The 20,777-nt window shown below is 42.6% G+C and overlaps 2 protein-coding genes across 2 annotated transcripts in view; one reads left to right on the forward strand and one right to left on the reverse strand.

Moving 5' to 3' along the window:
- LOC309670951 (kelch-like protein 8) overlaps window positions 1-20,777 on the reverse strand; it is a gene marked incomplete at its 5' end in the record, with an annotated part of 421,963 nt that overhangs the window by 8,111 nt on the left and 393,075 nt on the right.
- LOC309671213 (AF4/FMR2 family member 1-like) overlaps window positions 3,470-20,777 on the forward strand; it is a gene marked incomplete at its 5' end in the record, with an annotated part of 32,491 nt that continues 15,183 nt past the window's right edge. The window contains 7 exons of the mRNA XM_082482418.1: window positions 3,470-3,478; window positions 8,288-8,315; window positions 8,690-8,741; window positions 13,635-13,689; window positions 13,821-13,858; window positions 15,294-15,456; window positions 19,340-19,630. Of these exons, the coding sequence (XP_082338544.1) occupies window positions 3,470-3,478; window positions 8,288-8,315; window positions 8,690-8,741; window positions 13,635-13,689; window positions 13,821-13,858; window positions 15,294-15,456; window positions 19,340-19,630 (636 nt within the window). The remainder of the gene's footprint in view (window positions 3,479-8,287; window positions 8,316-8,689; window positions 8,742-13,634; window positions 13,690-13,820; window positions 13,859-15,293; window positions 15,457-19,339; window positions 19,631-20,777) is intronic.

A 20,777-nucleotide genomic window follows, 5' to 3' on the forward strand; every position in this document is an offset into this window, starting at 1 on the left:
ATGTATCCCAAGCAGGTCTGAGTTGTAACTTGGTCACCAGAGTAGGGCAAGGCCGTAACACAAAGAAGCAATAGCACTGATGCACTGAACTTGCTTTTCTTTAAGAGGCGTGTCCTATTTCTTAAATGAAACATCCTTAGGAACCTTCTAGATGCATCTTGGAGACAGGAGGAGACTGACAGGACCAAAACAAGCAAGAGTTCCCTGGAAGTGTAAGCTAAAGATGCTATATCTGACCTCTGAATGAATAATACGTGGTGCTTTTCAAAACCCTTGTACAGCATTTCAACCTCTCTCATTTTTCCTCTTGCTTTTTTATGTTCACTTTTGTAACTTAAGTAGGTTGTCTCGGAAGCTTATATCTCAATGATAATAGTGACTTCTTCAAAGGGAATGTTAAACAAAGCAAAGGTGGTGAATACCAGTAGTTGAGGATTAATTTGAAGTTAAGAGAACCAAAATATCAAGATTTTTCCCCCTAGCTAACTATAAAAACATCTCAGTATAGGAATTTGTCAAATCTGGCATAGTAGAAATTAAGTTTTCAGCAGGAAAAGGTATTCCTTCTTATAAACTATGTAAATATCCTGTGATCCGTAATATCTGTGAACTAGTTTGTGATTTTGGAATAAGTAAGATCTTTCTCTTAGGTATCTTTTGAAGGAAGAATACTTACCTTGCTTACAGCACCATCGGTGAATATTCTAGGCACGTGTGATATTACTTTAACCTGCCTGGCCCAGTGCAGCCAACAGCCTTGTCACTGCACAGGACGAGGAGCTGGCAACAACCCTGTGACCTACAGCAGAAATGAGTATGACTTCCTGCTTTTTCTCCAGTACCGATGCCTGAGGAGTTCTAAATTTAGCATGGACGCTTTCCAAATATCCCAGAAGAAAGTCAAGTCTGCTCCTAGACATGCGACTTACATTTTTATTGTAGAATAATATTTTTGTTACTTCAGCCAGTCCACTTCCTCCAACACCAGAGTCCATGAGCAGAAATCACTGAACTACAGCAATCATCAACTCTTAGCATAAAACGAAGAATGAATGCATAATAAATTAACCAGAAAACATGAAAACCAAAGTTTCGTAGCCAGCGTAAGAGAGGAACACGCTACTAAATACCGTCTCCAGAGACTTTGTCTTAAAACCTTACAAATCCATTTGCTTTCCTTGCCAAAATCTAACAGAACTCCTGCTTGTAAGCTAGATCAGTAACTCCATGCTTTCAAACAGTATTTCATTTTTTCTTGTGGACTTCATAATCTTCCACAAAACGTGTGGATGCATGGCCTAAATCTCACTGAGGTGGCTTCCATGAGTTCTAGGCACACAGAGCTGAAACTTAAAATATGCTACTGAACTGGAAAAATATTTGCTCTTCCCCTAATGCTTAAGTTTTTTTTTTTTTTTTCCAAATAAAAAGCTGGACTTAAATCTTAACCTAACTGAAGCTCACAGTAGCAGGAAGAGTAAAATACTCGAGTGGCAGAAGCAGAAAAAACCTTCTCCCCATTGTCTGTGGTATCCCTGATTTGTCTTTCAGCCCTGGGAAAGCTATGATGTTAGTATGGCTACAATTCCTTTAGTCCGAGCTGTATAAAACTTAGACACCTTAAATATCTTCAGCTAAGCTGGGTAAACAGTATAAAATAAAAGCTAGCAAGCAGGAGCAAACTTGCTCCTCATTGTCATGCTTTAATTATCAATCTGTTGGATTAATAAGGTTGCTAGATAAAAGGAAATAATTTTAATTCCAAGATTTTTCTGTAAGTGTAAATTCTTGTTCTCTAATTGTGTAGAAGCTTTTTATATTTTGCTTACATTTGCATAAATGCATAAAACACTTAAGGATTGCTTTAGCTTTTTAAGAGACCTAGGAAAGCTGAGTAATAAGTATGTACAAAATACCCATCGGGGTCAGATCAATAGTTTGTCTATGGCAGCAGTGATGAGAGATGCTATTTAAGGACCAAAGAAACACGGTTGTGTGTGGGCCGTGTCGCTTTTGTTCCTCTGCCATCCACAGCAGTGAGATCAGGAATGTTGGAGGATACATCCTTGCCTTTTCTTTTTCTTGTCTTTTTTTCAAGAAGCGTGGGCAACAAGTTCACAAACAATGGCTTTTCCTAAAGGTACCCGCGTAGGGTTCTTGACTGTGGGTCTTTTTTCCCTGCTTTCTCCTCCCACCTTCCCCAAGTAAGGTTATAGGTAGTATTTATAACATGTAATCAAATTGTTAGGTACTACCAGTACCTAATGTCTCATCATTTTTTGTGTTGGGTTTTGTTTTTTTTTTCCGAACAGGAACATGAACAGAATTTAACTGCATTTTAGGATTTGACTCCTGATGGGCTGGATTTTGTCTTGGCATGAATTTTTGAAGATGGACACAGTGCAAGAAGAAACAGCCAATGGCTTCAGAATCCATGGTTCCAGAGCAGGCAAAACAACATCTGATAAAGGGAAAAAAGCGGCAGCAACAGCAGCAGCAGCAGCAGCCTAGGTCTTCCAACAGTGACGGTGAAGATGACATCTTTGTATTTGAAGCAAATGAGGCTTGGAAGGATTTTCACAGCTCTCTCCTTCAGTTCTTTGAAGCTGGAGAGCTCTGCGATGTTACACTAAAGGAGATATTGTCACACATCCATTGCATTTAACAGCCTGAAGATTAAGCTATGAATACGTATGCTGGAGGTGGCTGTGAATTTGGGCAGGGGTATGGAAAGCATAGAATACCTGTTGGATCTGAAGCATCTCTATCTAGGTGTTTGTATTTTTTTTTTTATTTAGGAAGTTTACAACAGAAATGTAAACATTTAAGATGCTAACAGTCCAAGAGAGGACGTGCATGACTTCGACCTCACCCAAATTGCCTTCTAAGCAGGTTCCCACAGTTGATCAGTATGTAACTGTGCAATTTCAGCTCCTTGTAGCCTCGACTTACTGCTCACCAGGCAGGTTACACTTGTGTTGATAACACACACTTTTAAAAAGGGTAGAGAAATTGTGTGTTGAATCAGAGATAGAAAAAACTCCAAATTATCCTTTATAATTTAATATCCCACCCTTTTTTTATTTTTACATTGCAAGACCACTCACTTTAACGCCTTCATCTGAAAATGAACATGTAATTTGAGTCTGCCAGGAGTACCGGTTGCTTAACTCAGCCATCCCTTTGTTAGCGCAGACTGATGAATGACAAAGGCTGTAAGAAAGCACTCCTGTAACGCAAATAAGTAGTGGATTGTTCCTTTACCTTCACTACCTACATTCTCTTAACATAGTTGAATGCTAGAATTTTATAAGTGAAAAGCCTGTTTTGTGCTTTCTGATCAGAATTTTGACAAAATACCTCCTCTTTATGGGGAATACTCTATCTTTTGTGGCTGAACAACTGCTAAAAATCTGGAAGTGATTGGTAACTTTTAATAATCCCTGTAATACCTGCTCTCGTCCCTCCAATGCAAATAGTGCAGCATATGGGAAACAGATGAGTGACCTTTCTGTGAGAGTGTGAAGGATGACACTTTTTGACTTGATTAAAGTGTTTGCTTGCTCTGCTGTTTACCTTGATCTGGGGAAGATCCCTCTGATGGGGCACTGTAGCTCGTTACCCTCTTCCTTTAACACAAGGATCGTCTCAGTGGCCTTTCCCTTTTCAGCGGTTATGCTGATTGCTGAACATTTCCATTGAATCTCTTGTTTATAGGCAAGAAGCTGGTCTTGGATGCACTTTGCTCATTTTAACTACTCAGCCCTTTGGTTATTTTTCATTCCGATTTCCTTTGATAGGAATGGTTGGGAAAGGATGTGTAAACGACATGTGCTTTCAAAACACATGCGTTGCTAGTAGATAAGCCGATCCATCGAAGTGAAGTGGTGTTCCCTGTGGCCAGGTGGCGAGTCAGTGCGTGGAAACAGTGCAGGTCCTGCTGCAGAGCATCCCCAGCACCTAATTCTGCCAGGGGCATGGGAAGGAGGGCCCTGCTGCTGCGTCCTCTCCCACCAGGCACAGCCTGGGCATGGGGCAGGTGGGTTCTGTCAGGGGGCATCGCCGCTCGCCCTGGCTGTGCAGTTACTCTCGTCCCCACGTGCCTGAGGAGCAGGAGGCGTTCACTGTGCTTGTCCCAGCCCCTGCGCCTTGCCCAGCGGTACCCACACTGCTGATGCGTGGTGTCGCACGTGTGCAGGAGGGTGTCCTGCCAGGAGCCGCTCAGTGGTTTTGCTGATACATTAAAAGCAGATTTATGTGTTTGCACAGGCTGCAATGTCTGCTGTTTGTTATATAACTGGCAAATACCAGCATTGCCTTCGTTTTGTGCTCTTCCCCAGAGCTTTGTTGTGCCTGGGCTCGGGAGCCTGGTTGAAGGCAGCTGTGGGCGCTGCTACGGCTGTGGCCTGGTTCCCTTCAGGTGGCACTGCTGGAGTGCCAGGGCACCAGCAAAGAGATGGCCTCCTTTCAGAGGTCCTCATCACACTTGCGCTCGGGAGTCCTGGCCCATGCCAGGTGGGCACGTATGTGGTGGTCACTGCCTGGGCTCCAGTGAAACGGGTGGGGGAAGTACAGGGGCAGTCCCTTGATCGAGGTCATCTGCAGACTTTTCCAGAAATCACCATGTTGTTCCTACTCAGCAGTACGTTCAAGGTTTTGTTCTGAACTGCGCAAGTTACAATTGTATGCTTTTCTATTTTTTAATATCAGTTGATGTTCCCACGAGCCCAAGAGCTGGCATTCAAGGGTCTGGTGTGTGATTCCTCCACTTAAAACCACCTCTGCTTTGCCCTCTCCAAGCTTAGGGCTTTGTACTGGCTTCTTTTTCTGCTGAAAGCACATGAGTTCGTAGAAGAACGTGAGCCATGAAACAAGAGGAATCCTGCCAGCTGAACGAGCACCACTGTTGAATGAGCTGTTTCACTTTCCTTCTTTCTAATCTTTCTTAGAATGTATCTTCTACTAAAGACTTGAAAAGAACAGGCTTTGTAGAAGTGCATTATTAACTGGCCTTCTGATGGGGCCTTTAATTCTTACTAGGATTTTATTATTAATGGGCTTTCATGAAATTTATAGAACTGTTGGTAAGCCAGTGTTTAATGAGTGCATCTGTGTCTCATGTCAGTTGGTAAAAACAAAACAAACTCATGCTGCTTCCCTCTTTTTTTGTTGTAGCAAACCTTCCCCAGTGATGTCCACTCCAGTGAAGAAATTTTGAAGGTAGGTGCTCTTAAATAATCAGTCTCTGTGGTTGCTTATATTTTGCATGCATTAAACTAGCGTGTGGGGAAAGAATGTCATTCTGTTTCTGTTCTGTCAGTGGATGTTGTAGTCACTAAAAGTGGTGTATTTTGGGATATGCCGTGGAGCAGTAAAGATAAAAGCTTCAGATACAGGTGGAGTTGGAAGACCAATAATGGTCTTCCTATCAGTATGTAAGTGTAATGCAGTGTGGTGCAGTTCAAGAGCAAGACTGACAAGTCACCTGAAACAGCCAGAGCTGCTCCTTTGTCGAGTCAGGGGGTTGCCATTATTGAGTGTGTTTCCTCCAAAGGGGCTGGACATGCTGCCTGCTGTCCATACTGCCAGCCCCAGCAGCATGGCCCTGAACAGGAGCACGCACCTGCATCCGTCCCACCTGCCTGCGCAGGGCACTGCTGCTGCACTGTTTCTTCTTCACTGTAATTATAGTCCATTCGTGCAAAGCTAAGGCAGCTCTGATGCAAAACCGTCTCCGTAACTTTGTGTTAGAGTCGGCTCTGTGAGCAGTGTGCAGGCTTCCAGTAGCTGGCTCTGAGTACATGTCACCCATTCACTGTGCAGGGTGTGAAAATGCACTGGGACCTTTAATAAAGGTCTTCAGTAAAAAACACTTTAATAAAGTAAGAAATGGCTGGTCGTTCTGATACTGAGAAGACAGTTCCTTGATGTCAAATGCTGTTCTGAGACACGGGAGTCCTAACAGGTGTTTGGTTTCTGTGATTCGCTTCCCTCACTGTTGCTTCAGGTTGCTTCAGATCCTGATGCCTTTATTGCTCTCGAGAAGCTGTTCTTGAGGCAGTGTTGTAGCTGAAAGGTAGTTGTGCACAGGTGCTCACTAGCTGCTGTGCACTGGTTGGTATTGCAGCACAAGTACTCCTCCTGGAAATACTGCATCATTTTGTGTTTCACAAGACATCCTGTCTTCTTGCCTTGTGTGCAACGCATAACACTATTTTTGTAGCAACCACAGGGAAGCACTGACAAATGCATGAAGAGGTGTAGTGCAGTATATTGAGGAGTTTATAATCTACTGAAAGATTGGAGAGCTAGTCAGTGAAGCGAGCAATGAGCTGAACAGTGGGAGGGGAGAAAAGAGAAGGCAAGGGTGGTAACAGTGCCATCAAATAGTCACTCAGGTTAGTTGTAGGCTGCTTCCAAGTTTTGCACAGAAACCCCTGCAGATTGCTCTAATCCCTTCTTATAGAGCCAAAGGTAGCAATGTGGTTTCATTCCCTATGTATCTTTGCGTTTCATGTTGTTCCTAATAGATAAGGAAACTAGGGACACTCCTAAACTTTCATATTTGTGCCTTGTTGAAAAAACGGCACTTGTAAATTATGGCACAGTAGACTTTCAGGCTTCAGTCTATTTCATGCCAAAAGTACAAAGATGCACTTTGTACCGACACGTTTCTCATAATTTTTTTTTTTAAGCCCCTGAGCAAACTGCGTGTGGTGCATGCTCATCATGAGATGTGTTCCGCACGAACATAATTCCTAACTTTCATTCACCTGTTAGTGATGGTGGGTGAGAGTGAGGGCAGGGGAACAGGGCAGGAGAATTCCTGAAGACATAGCACATCGGGCAGTCTCTTTCTTTGGTTTGAAACTACGTCCCAGAGCTCTGCGTCAAAGATGTCTTGGTCGGTCGGAGCAAAAGCCAATAGTCCAGGCAGAATAGCGTGGGGAACGGCTGGCAGTCAGCACTCTCTGGCTGACGTCCTCACATTATGTGAAAAGCCTTTTGGAGTGTTGTTGCTGTAAGGGGTTATAAGAACTTCTGTGAACAGGAAAGTCCTGTGCTTTGAGGAACCCCAGAACTACTCATACAGGTTTTATTTACTTTTCCCTTTATTAACTGTGATAGCTGTAAGACTGAGGCCTAATCCTACAAATACAATATGTACTTAACTCTCTACGAGCTTCACTAAGATTGCTATTACTTGGGCAATGGGAGTATGCTTGCAGAAGAGGAGCAAGTCCTCTCCATGGTCTGGCTGCTGTGATCAAAGGAGGGTTTCTTGCTGTGGTACCAGCTCAGCTTTACAATCGGGTCAATAAGGACTTTATGGGAAGATCTGTATGAACCTCTTAAGCTTAAAACCTCACCTGTGTGTATCAGCGAAAAATACTGTAAGCCGCTTCTCTCAATCTCTTTCCAGGAAATGACCCACTCATGGCCACCTCCCCTGACAGCTATTCATACGCCTAGTACAGCAGAGCCTTCCAAATTTCCATTCCCAACAAAGGTAAAACACCCTCTTTTTGCCAGGGTTTTTGATAAATTAGAGGAACTCTTTCCGGCTCTTGCATGTGTTTTCATCTGATTTTGTCCCTCTTTCATAGATAAAGGCTGTTAGGAGATATTATCTTTAGAAGTCAGATAAATTAAAGCACAATGGATCTTGAGTTGTATAACAGCTGCTTGCAATGTATCATTTTACTGAGAATTAGATCAGATTGTGCTTCTGAGTAATTGTTTTTGAGTGGGCTATATGGTAGTGTAACTGTCTTTCCTCTTTTTTATTTTTTTAAGCAAGATTTGTATTTTTAGAGTTGAAAGACGTTTGAGCCAGAGGGGGATGAATGAATTAATATTTCAATGACTTACACATTTGTTACAATTGTGGGCTTGAAATGTGACTGCTTTTCCGAAACATTTTAAGCATCTCATCTCTGTTGCCGCATAAAAACCATTTCATCTTTATTGCCAACAAAAATACTTGCTGACTGTGTTAAACAGAAGTGTTTGGCAGCTCTTATAATTTTTTTTTTAATATTTCTTCAAAAATGCACATACCACTGATGTGCTAGGAACGCATTTTTGGTGGCAGTAGCACGTATCACTTCTCTGTCCATCTTAAGCTATGTCAGGCCAGCTTAGACTATTGGACACTTCAAAGTCATACTTTGACAAGTTAGTCAAAGTATTTATTACAGTACGTAACCAATATGCTGCTATTAAGAGAGAGCTGATTTATTTTATTCTTAATTTGCACTTTGTCCTTTCTTTCTAAGAATCACAGCATGTTGGATCTGTAGCACAGAATCAGAGTAAGTAGAAATCCAAAGAAAACGCACTTAATGTGTGTATTGACAGATAGTTGTGTGTTGTGTGCTATACGTTGAAGTGAACATCAAATGTTTACATTGATTAAGGAATTTAATTCAACGTTGAACAGTGATGAATTTAGAAAATGCTTAAGAAATTGCATACACTCATTACCTAGAAACTAAGACAGCAGTTCAACAGAGAGCAAGCAGTATTTCGTTAGGAAACCCTGTTTGGAGTGATGAATAATCTTAATGGCAAACAATTGCATTCTGGAAGAAGGTGACTTTCTAATCTGATGCTCAGAGACCATAGGTTAAAATACCTACTTTAGTGTGAGGCAAATAAAAGCAACTGATTCATTTTTGATTTACAGAACAGTATGAAGCACCTTCAAAAACGTTGCCTATTTCTCAGCCGAGAACATCGTAAGTAACCAGACTCAGTTCCCATCTCTACTGTGCAGTTATTTAAATGACCCTGGAATGAATTACAGTTTGGCTTACTTGATGATTCTGAAGATTAAGGCTTTACCAGTCTGATTTTTCTCAGAAAATTTCAATGCAGGGAATTTTCACCAACAGAAACATTACTGTTTCATGATTATAATGACTGTGTTAAAAACAAAACAAAGCTGAAGAAAAGAAACCCAACCATTAATGTACCTGATTTAAGGTTTTTTTCTCTTTTAATATTATTTAATATTATGTAGCTGTGGCTACATAATATCTTGTCACACTTAGTGCTATTCAAACTACTAATAATTTATTAAACTGACATAAATGATAAGGGATACAAAATGAATCTGATCTGTTCTGCATATAATTTTGAAGCTTGTGGGGGCTCGTAAAGCTACAGCTACCAAAACTGTGAAAACTAGGGGTGAAATTTTAAAGCAATTGTATGATAGAACTTTCTGCAATTGTGCAAGGAAAAGTTTTCTAAAAAGTGTTGTCTTAATTCTGTTTTCATTTTTAAAAGCAAACAAACAGGCAAAAACTTAAATGTTGACTTTCTAAAAACCTCTATTTATATTCTAAGAATGTTAGCTTGTTGCAAAGTGGGGTGAAGATGAAGTTTCTAGAGCTTTTTTAAATAGTATTTATATATTTCTACTTTTCTTTATCTAGTTATTCTTTTCCCTATCATGTTACGTTTTCTTTCAGAAGAAAGCTTCTTAGAATTTGAGTCTCAGTGTAAGATGTTTATGCGTAATCACTGCAAAAGCTTTACAAGGCTAGGAAGGAGTGCCAACTAATAAATGAATCGGTCCAATAGAAAATTTTAAGTTGGTGGATAAAATAACTTGGTACTGTCCTTGTAGGTTAATAATTAATTAGGTTAATAATTATCTATTAATTAGGTTAATTACAGAAATTGCTTGAAGGTAGTTTTGTGTGGGCTGACATTAGTCTTTCAGGATTAACCTGGCCAAATTGGCAGCATTGATAGCCCTGAGCAACAAATAGAAATCTTTCCATGTCTGGAAAGCTAAGGCGTCCCTGGGCAAGGCAATTGCTGAACCATTAAATGCTTATCAGTCCATGTGATATATAAAGATCTCATGTTCCATGGAAGGCTGCAAACTACAGACCACAAAGCTTACTCCATTTGTTTTCCTTTTCCTTATCGTGAACAATTTAATTAAAAAAACCCCAAACTGGGCTAGTCACAACTAAGAGGAAGAGCATCTCTCCGTCTTGTTTGAGATTGTAGAATTTTGCATTCAATCTCTGTAAGATCTGTAAAACAACCCTTTTTATACTGTTCCAGCATCATGCAGAGGAGCCCGCCCTCACTGGGAGCAATCAGCTACTCCCTTAATCCATTCTTTATTTTACTCCTCCTTCTTCCACCCCAGCTTGCTCCTCCTGAACAATTTCTGGCAATTTTCACTGCAGTATTAAAAATACCAGTTTCAACTGCAGCAGGCTCTGCCTTCCTCCTCAGCTACCCTACAACCATCATCTTTATTTCAACTGTTCTCAGCTGCTTGTAAAAATCCCCCTAGAACTGTAGTCAGTTTTCCAGGTGGCAGAGAGAGAAGAGGCTTTCACTGTAAACAAGAATCTGAAAATACTCCTTTCTTAGCCCAAAGGTCCAGAATTGTAAATATGGCATGGTACATAGCTCTGTCCTTAGCCAACATCCCCTCTCTGCTCGGCGTCCTTCTGGGTACTTCAGAGCCAGCACTCGTGTACCCAGGGACATGCATACCCACAATCGACGACGGCAGTTGAAGCAGGAGGAACGGGGTGGTTTAGGTTTACGTCCCAAATGGAATTAAGCAAGATTTGCCCAAGAACTTCCTCTACATCTTTCCCTCGAACTCATGCGTCCCTTCTTTTTTGTTTTGTTTTTGGTTTCATTTGCACAACAGGGCTTGTTTTCTTTCAGGGCTTTCATTCTTGAATAGAGCCCCGAAGTTAGCACCTGGCTACACTGGAATGGAAGCAGCCCTTCTTTTAAAAGGGGAGATGCCAAGCTCATTCTTGGTGATGCATCTTTAACCTGGCTGGCAGAGAGGGACCAGCCTGTGCTTTCAGTGGGGTTGTTTGGCAAGTGATGTTAATTTTAGTGCTGCTTCTCGCTAAAAGAGCTCTTTTTAAATAGCTTTACAGGGAGATTGATGGTGTGTATATAAGCTGCAAATGAACAGGTCCTGCGAATGAAAACTCAGCATCTATTAACTCCTGAGCTAATTAAAGCATTAAAATTATTAAAGCAGATTTATTTTCTTTAACTAGGCTATTTAACAATTTGTTGAAACCTTGTTTTGGGGAAACTGGTTTTGTCTATCCTTGTAGAAGTATGACTCATTTAAAGTTTTAGTGCTCTTCCTTCCTTGATCCTAAATTGAACTTAAGTAGTTGCAATGTTCTTTTATGCTGATTTGTTTTATTTACCAGCAGCTCAGGTGAAAAAGGTGATCCTTTTTATTACAAACAGTTAAATCAGATTTAAAAGATCTAGATAGAGTTTCCTTGCATTATTCTCTTAACCTCTAAAAGAAATGCATCTGTAGTCCACAATTCTTAAGGCAAAACAAAAAATGAAAACATTTTCAGAACTTTTTAGCATCCCTGGAAGTTTGTTCATTATCACCTTTGAAGGATTACTTTCCCTAATGGGTTGGGGGGAAAAAAAAAAAACCAATTCATTGAGATGCCAACAGACATTTGCCAAACTGCCCAGAAGTGTGGAGAGTGGCTGTATTGTTGCTACCCTTCCTTTTTTCCTATTTATGCCTCAGTGGACTAGCGGTGAGCTTCAGCTCTAGCCCACGTGCAAAGTTGGCACAGGCAGGATTGCTGCAGACTGCATGCCATTTGCCTTCTGTAGGAAATTCGGGGGCCTCATTTTCCAAGGTGGTGTCTCATAGTGATTCCTGTCAGTGTTTACTCTAAAGAAGAGGGAAGAGCTGACTTCCACTGAGAAGGTGTGTGAGGAACTGAGGCAGTGGAGGCTGGGAGATGGAGGAGGATAGTCACAGGGGAATGGCAAAGGCAAAATGCCTGAACAAAGAAAGCGCGTAGGTCATCATGAGTGTAATCAGACAGCGCCTTTGTGGCACTGAGAGCCTCTTCTGCATCAGAGAGAGGTACTTGGGGACTGTGGGGTCAGTACCTTTGCAGGAGGTGTCACCTATGCAGGAGGGGTTGGCTCCGTACTGGTAGACAAGGAGACCTTTGGGGTTTCTTCATGCTGTCCTGCTCCATGGGCAAGAGTAGATTCGTCCCTTCTGGTTTGTGGAATTATTTGTTTTGAGATCGTGCCAGCTTCAACTGTAAACACGGTCCTATTCCAATGAAAGTATCTCCATGCATGTCAACTGCTTTGGTATGAGTGTAAAAGAATTTATCTAGGTAGTGGGGATAATACTTAAATAAGGGAATCACTTTTTTATTCAAAGTTTTTACTCCTCTTTTGTCATGGAATCATAAAAGCAAACTGCTCAGGGTCATTAGAGGTGACCCACAGAGCCATAAATCTTTTTCGCTTTGTTCATAATTTGAAATGAAGGCTTAAAAGAGTGTGAAGGTTTCTGTAGTTTTCCTTCTCCTAACAAGCACCAGGAACACTCTCTCCCCACTTTTCCAAGGTGATGTGGTTCACTGGGGATCTTTCATATTTGTTTTCATGCTATAAAATGTGTTGTCGTGAAGGGTTGGAGGCTTATTTTTCTTATTTCTCACAGAGAGCCCTTAGATTGAAATGAGGCTGAAATAAACAGAGTTTTGACCTGATTGATTAGAACCCCTGTCTCAGTTCCTAAGCGTTTTATCCAGTTTTTGGACACTTGTGTAACTCTCTGGGTTGAGGAGTCAGTCTCCAGCTAGTTTCAAGATTTGAACCACCGTACACTTGAATAACAAGAGTTTTGCCTGTCTGCTTTCCAACTCCTTTTGGGGGTGCCTGCATGATTGCCAAAGTGGGGGATAACAGTTTGGGAGAACTTTGGGTCCCTCCCCACAAATCCTTCCCTTCCAGCCTTTTAAGGACCTCGGTAATGCATTGAAATTGCCAGCAGTAGTTAGCACCTGCAGGTAGAGGACTAAATTAGGCTTTTTGGAAACATTTGCGGGCAGCCTGCTCTCTACTCTAGCAATAGTAAAAAAGAGTTTGTGCCTCCCAACTTGTAAACCACTTTGAGTATCTGAACTGCTCAATGTTATGGTTACTGCTGAGATGTGCACAAGTGTGAAGTTCATTGTGTAGAGAAGAAATAGGAGAAAGGCTTGACCTTGGCATTTACTTATGTATGTGCGATAGGAAACTTCAGCAGCAAAAAGAGAACTCCTGTGACAGAAGAAATATTCACAGGCCCTCAGAGTGTGAACACGCACAGTTTCTGGTGCAAAGACGATGCTTTCTGCCCCTTGGGGAGCCAGTGGAGGCTAATAGCGTGCTAATTTCTTGCTGTACAAGGAGCAGATAGATTTCTTCCACGCCACCTTGCGGTCTTAGTGCCTAGGTAACTTTTCTTCTCTGTGTTAGTGTGCTAGGTAACCGTTGTTGAGGAGCACTGCCCTCGTAGAACTTTGTCTCAGTTGCCTGTAGATGGCAGCCGATGACACTGACCTCCAATTGCGCAGCTCCTGAGATCGACTGGAAAGCACAGTAAAACGTTGAGGTTGTGTGTTGTCGTTTTATCATTCATTCGGGTAGTGAGAGGGTTTAGCAGATTGAGCATGCCAAATGTTCAAAAAGGATGTGGGAGGTTGGTTTGTTTTGGCAAGTGCAAACCAAGTCTTTTTCAGTGTCTGCTGCTTGAAAATGTGTCTGCCTTGGCTGATATTTATCTTCTGGTTGTCTTTCAGAATGCTCCAGGACGACCTGCAGCTCAGTGATAGTGAAGAGAGTGGTGACGACCAAGTCAGTTTTAGATGTTTTATACACTAGGCACACAGACATCCCTTTCAATCACCACAACTTGTTGCGTTGCTCTGAGTTCCTTACGCTAACCTTTCCTCCCCCTCTCCTCTTTGTTTTTGTGAACAAAACAGGTTGTTGAAAAGCCACCTTCTTCACTTGCTCCTCCAAGGTACAGGTTTGTTCCCAAACTACTAGCTAGACCAAATAAGGAGGAAAACCAAAACTACTTTTTGTATATGGGGTAGATAGGTAAGGGTTCCTGGTTTCTCTTGTAGACACAGGCTTTTGTTTCTAGCTGCCTGAAGCTGCTTTTGAAAATTGGCTTGTGGGGGGTTTTACAGAAAGCTCCAATTGGAACTGAGTAATCCAGTCATGCTGGATTTTGCCTGTGAGCCATAATTTTATTTCCCCAGCTGTTCTCTTTTTTTTCTCCTCTTCCCGTCCACCACTGTGTATGTAGATCACGCTGGAGCTAATGGGATTTTCAGTTGTAGTAGTGATGGATGTGAATCCAGTTTTAGTTTGGAAGGAGGCCCAAAACAGCCAAGTGAGTGAAGAACAGGAAACGGTTAAGTAGACTCATTGAGGCTGTTTCAGCTCCCTGATAAGGCAGCTGATTGTAAGCAGCTCCTGCCATGTATTGTTAGTCAGAAGCAATATTCAAGGTAGACTCAACAGCCACATGCCAGCATTAGAGGAAGAAAGGTGGAGAAGCCCAGAATTTTTCCTACAGGAGAGCACTGACAGACATTTTTGGCTTGATATCTGTATTCTTCAAGCACAGGGTAATGGTCGACAAAGTCAGACATGCAGAAGGGCATGCCGATTCTTGGCATGATTTCTGCGTCTCTGCAAGCTCTTGAAATAGAGTGTTCTCTTGAGATCAGTCTGGATCAGCAAGGAGCTTGCCTCCAAGTAATACAAGCGTGTTGATGCTGATATGGGAAACAGTTTTCAAAGTAAAAAAAATAAAAAAAAAACCCAACATTTTGATTTTGTAAGCCCATTTCAAAGCAAAAAGAAGCTGTGCATCAAAGTCGTGGCTCTCCCTCACTTCTATTCATTCCCATTGTCAGTGCTGGAGGAAAACACTTTTGAGTAGGGGAGGGTGTTGAAAAAAAGCCGCTGCTTGACATGGCTGTTAACGAAACAGTTACAGCACCTTGACCAAGTAACACAGATGAAGTGAAAAGGTGAAGGGGAGAATACAAAAAAGAGAAACCATCCTGGAATGTGTGTTTCCATCTTGTTAGCCTTTATTGGAAGTTTTTCTTTTGAGGGTTGGGGCTGTCAGAAAAGCACTTGTCAGTTTCAGTTGTTTTTTAAACTTTGGTTGGCTAAATGCTGCTTCATAGTGTAGCAGTGATGTCCTGCTTATGTATTTGTCTGACTGGGTTGGAGTTGAAGGTTTTATTATTTCCAGAGGTTTTTTATTCCGGTGCTTTATCTTTTGGGTATGGCAATGTATTCCTTTGGCCTTCTCCCATCTCCGCTCACTGCCAAAACATGGGGTTTCAGTTTTACTTTTGAATCTTGCCGTGTCAATATAATAAGTAACCTTCGCCCATGCTGCTTTCTAATGTTAGCTCATGGTGGTCTAGCAGTGCCCTACAGTCCCAGCCCAAGAGTGTGGCATCAGCACATTCCAGCAGCTCGGAGTCAGGGAGCACCAGTGACTCAGACAGCTCTTCAGACTCGGAGACCACCTCAGAGAGCACCTCCAGTGACAGTGAAGCAAACGACCCTGCGAGAGCGTCAGCGCCTGAGGTGAATATTAAAATAAAATGTAGAGGCTGCTTAATACAGCCTCTTGCTTCAGACTCTCTGCTGCCTGAATGCAGTCAGGACAGGAGACCTGAAATAACGTCATCATTCATGTGTCCCCTTGACATCTTTGCTTCATCATCAGACTTTTTTGCCCTTTGCTTCCCTTCTAGAGTTTGTCAATTAAATAATCCTTAGTAACAGCATAATTAGACTTTTACGTGCCTAACCTTGAAGTGTTCCCCCTTCTACTTTGGCATCGTTGTCTAGCACTCCTGGAGGAATTAGTGTCATCGCTGGGGAGACACAAGTAAGGCACAGATGAGAAGCACGGCTTGTCTGGGATGTTTGGGGTGCACCTCTGCCCATGCAGGTTTTCTGAGTGCTGAGGCTGTGGGCTGGTTGAGGGTGAGACCAATTTCCTGATATGTGAAGAAGAGCCGCTGCCTCCCTGCAGCTCCTGTGCGTGAATGACAGATTCAGCTTCTCCCAGATCGCAGCTGAAGTGATCAGACCTGCAGAAAGGGCTGGAATATGCTTAGACTTCCTACTGTTTAATTTGCCTCAGATAGTGCTTCACTGGCATTTCTGAGGCTTTTATTGGGAAAAGCAGACAAACAGAACTTGGTGCCGTAAAGTTTCATAATGGAGACCGTGCATTTTTTAAAAATCTGCTGGAGAAGTGCTCATGTCCCATGGTTTCAAACAGTTCCTCCAGCTTGCCGAACATTCTCAGGCCAGTGGGAACTGCATGGTTATATCTTATGAACCACAGCTGGTGTAAATTAAGTTGCTGACGGTTTTGAGGTACTTTCACAAAGCCCAGAAACCTTGTAATTTATTTCTCCTCCCTCCCCTAGCCCTAGCTTTCCTTTCTTTTGCTTTAGAAGCACATGAAAGGGAGAATTTTATGTGCAGAAAACAAGTTTTGAGAAGGCATAGCTTTTTTTCTCATATCTAATACACTTCACCTTCCAGCAGTTCAGTTACGGAGTTTGCCTTCTGCAATGCGGTTGTCTTTGGAAGGAAACATATTATACTTCTACTCTTTTACCCAATCCTGCCTGCTTTGTTTTGAAAATACTGGATTGCAAGATCCTTCTCGCTCTAGTGAAATCCTAGCTATTTGCCATTGACCATCTTATCCTTTTTTATTCAGCAAACTGTTCATCCATGGTGCTCAAGGAGCAAATTATTGCACATGGCCCATTTGTTTATAGTCAGTTCTTCACATGCAAAAGCACAGACTTGAAGACCTATAGGCAATAGTTCCTCCTTTCTTTTTTTTTTTTTTTTTTGAAGTCTCTTACTATTCTTTGTGTTTGGAAAACCTAAGGAAAGCCCGTATGATGGTGTAGATCACAAACAAGGTAACCAATGATAGAAGGTGCTAGAAAAGGATCAGAGTATGCCACTGTCTGCTAGCTACCTACATTATGAACTGAAGTTTGCTAAGTATTTTGGCCACGTTTGTATAGTGTTTAAATTAAAAAAATGCTCTTTGGTGGCTAATGAGTTAAAATTCTAATGAAAACAAAGCTGATTTGTGTTGTCTGAAAACTATAATGGAATTTGTGGTTTAATTTTTCTTACGACCCCACGGTAAAACCAAACTGGTTTTTAAACCAGGTTTCTAGATTGACTCTCTGAAACACAGTTGAAGACATGTTTTGTTTATCCACATGTTCTACAGTGAGTTGAGTCTGGATAGAGAAGAAAATTGTGGTAGAAGGGATTCATTAGTCTTGGAAAACCTTTCAGGCTTTCTCTTTTTGGGGAAGAGTTGTGGGACTTCTGAGAAGGGAGAGTTGTGACTGGGGAGAATCGGTAAGGGCAGGAGTGTAACTGTGCCATGATGGTGCCCAAATAATGAGCTACACATTTAAGTGATGCTGACCCATACGTGGTGTTTTCAGAACAGGCCCCAGAGAATAATGCTCCTGCTTTGCAGTTTCTGTTGTCTTTTTTTAGGGTTAGTTGGGTTTGCTTTTCATAGAATCATAGAATGGCTTAGGTTGGAAGGGACCTTGAAGATCATCTAGTTCCAATCCACCTGCCATAGGCAGGGACACCTCCCACTAGACCAGGTTGCTCAAAGCCCCATCCACCCTGGCCTTGAACACCTCCAGGGATGGAGCTTCCACGACTTATCTGGGCAACCTGTTCCAGTGCCTTCCACCCTCAAAGTGAAAACTTTATTCCTAATATCTAATCTAAATCTAACTTCTTCCAGTTTAAAGCCATTCCCCTTCATCCTATCGCTACATGCCCTCCTAAAAAGTTCCTCCCCGTCTTTCTTGTAGGCCCCCTTTAGATACTGAAAGGCTGCTATAAGGTCTCCCCAGAGCTTTCTTTTCTCCAGGCTGAACAACCTCACCTCTCTCAGCCTGTCTTCATAGGAGAGGTGCTCCAGCCCTCTGATCATCTCTCTGGTCTTTTTCTCGTAATTTGTCAGACTACTGTTAGGTTAAGCAGGGCTTGTAGCGACCACATTACGTTATCTGACCGTGTGTCCTGGTTTGAGATAGAACAAAACTAATGTTCCTTTTCAATAATTTTCCTTTTCAGTTTAGTCTGGTCTAACTGAATGCACTCTCTGAAATTAATGGTATGTTTTTCAGACAGTGTCTGCTTCTGGCAATCAAAAAGTCTGATGCTTATAGTTAGTACCAAGGAATAGTATGCCGAGAGGCTTTTGCTTATACTTATCTCTGTATCAACCAGGGTTAGCTAACTTTGTTATGTACCGAGTTGGAAGCAGAAGAGCGGGCAGGAGCGGACAGGACAGATGACCCAAAACTGACCAGCGGGGTATTCCATCCCATCTGCCTCATGCTCATTATAAAGCTGAGGGAGCAAGGGCTCAAGTTCCCTTTTCTTCAGTGGCTGGAGTCGGAGGAGGACTCTGTCTGTTCTGCCTTTGATCCTGATCTGTGTGTTCCTGCACCCAGTTCCTGTCTGCTGCTGAGTCCAGTCTGGGATTTCCCCAGTGCTGGCTGGTGACGTGATTGTCATCCTGGGAGCTCGATATTGGGTTTATATATATTTGTATATATTTCATTATTTTCTTATTAATATTATTATATTTTCTTTTTATTGTTAATATTTCATTAAAGCTGGTTTAGGGTTTTTTTTCAAGCCGTAAGTCTTTCTCCCTTATCCTCTCTCCTTTCTCTCTTCTGGGAAGGGAGAGGGGTTAATAGAAAACATCTGTCATTCATTTAGTGGCCAGCCCAGCCCTAAACTGTGACTCCAGAGGCCTTCAGACCTTGGTCATTGCTCATGCCTTGCTTGACCCAGAGGGAAGCAAGTGTTAAGTTGTGTAGGCAGAGGACTCAGAAGAGGCTGGACTTGATGCGGTAGCCATACAATTTCTTATGGTAAATGGTTTTCTTTTGGTTAAACCACAGGAGCCTGACAGCCTACCTGTCAAACTTCAATGAGATGTGATAGCTGGCACAGCCCCTTGTCCGTTTTGCTGTGTGCAAATAACTTTCCAAAAGCATTGTGAGGACAGCACCTAAACCGTTTTTACAATTGCTGCTTTTTTTAGACGTTGTCTGATTGTGCAACAATGTTGGTTAGTGGCAAACCAAGATGAAGCTTTCATGTAGACTACTCTCTTACTGGATGACAGGTAGGGCTAGCAGAGAACCAGGAGTGCTGTGCAACATATTTGATCCTGTGCAAAAACGAGGTCTGTGTTCCTGAAGTAAGTGTTCATGTGCACATACTAGAGCATCCTCACTGTCTCACGGTCTTTCACTTTCACGCCTTTTTTAACAATAAGGAGGAAATTTTACTGGGTTCTGATAAGCAGTGCTAGGATGGAAATAGCCCATAAAGGCATCAGTGTTGCATCCTTCTTTTCTCTTTTTGTCTGCAGCCTGACCCACCAACTTCTAATAAGTGGCAGCTCGACAACTGGCTGACCAAGGTGAACCCACCAGCAGTGCCAACCAAAAGTCTCAGCGAAATCGCCCATGGGGATGGATGTGAGGAGGGCCAGGAGCAGGGCGATGGCATCAGCAGCAATTCTTCCCACCAGCACGCTGAGCCGAGGGAGCCTCATCACAAAAGCTCCGGCCGAGCAGCCAGGGCTCCTCAGGACACTCATCTTCCAACCAAACACAACTGCCAGAAGTCTCCTGTGCGCACCGAGGAGCCCTCGCTCAGGCAGACTTGTCTTCCTCAAAAGAGGAAGGTGAGGGGTGGAGGGGGAGGTGGGTTTGTACAAGGGCCAAGGTGGTGTTTGAAAAACCCGTGTGGAGAGTTCATTTCTGCTTCATAGGTTGGGAGTGCACCCATTATGCTCCTCCTATAAAGGTGCTATCAAACTTCTAAAGGGAATGCGTACCAAAACTTTCCACAGATGTTTCTTGTTGATCACAAATCCCCTGCTGAGCAAATGAAAAGCCTTGTAAGCTGTCTAACAAATGCTTTGGTGGTTTAAAACATTTTTTTCTGTGTTTTCTTGAAATACTAATTTTCTCAGACACCAAAACCTCAGCCCTCCTATGTCAGAGAGGACCTTTGGGCAGCAGGCTGTGTCACAGCATGCAGCTGGCCAGCCTGCTGGGAGCATTTGTGGGTTTCTCTGCTTTCAGCCCAAGCAGAGCTTTGTAGGGCTGCAGTTCCCCCTCCCCCTGCAACTCCTTGAAAAGCAGCATAGTATCTGAAGCACCTTCCAGACTGTGGAGTCATCTGTGCTACCCATTGAGTGTCTGTTGTGGGAGAGCACCTTGCCTGCAGTTTGTGGGGGTGCCCACAGGGACAATTGACCCAGGCCACCCTGGTCTGTGGTTTTTGGTTTTGTCCATGTATGCACCTTCTGCTGCCTTTAGTCACGCAACCACAGTCTGAGTAGCGTAGTCTTTTCCTGTGTGGAATTATTTATTTCCATGAAACAGTTGTGAAGGCTTGCTTATGCAAAGAGGACTGAATTCTGCAGATGTAAACTGTGTTATTACTAGGGGTGATGGCAGCAGCCCCGTGCCTTTTACTTTTCCATAAATGCAGACTTTTGACTGAACCAGGTTCACTGATAGTAACAACCATCACTAAACCCTGCTTTGGATCTCAGCGCTTGGATAAATATGTAGAAAATGTCTTTGGTTTTCCTGGAGCTGCTGTGGTGCTAGCAGCAATGCTAATGCTTAAAAGATGCGTGTATCCACTAAGGGGATTTGTAGAGTCCTTCAGCGTTAATAGTTGCTTTCCCCTGAATTACAAGACAGACCTTTATTTAACTGCGATGGTAGTAGCTCATGAGTGTTTTTGAAAGCTAACTGCCAAAGGGGACTGTGGATATACTTCCAGCCAGC

The sequence above is a fragment of the Vanellus vanellus genome (genome assembly GCF_965231255.1).
Source record: "Vanellus vanellus genome assembly, chromosome: 4".
Lineage (NCBI taxonomy): Eukaryota > Metazoa > Chordata > Aves > Charadriiformes > Charadriidae > Vanellus > Vanellus vanellus.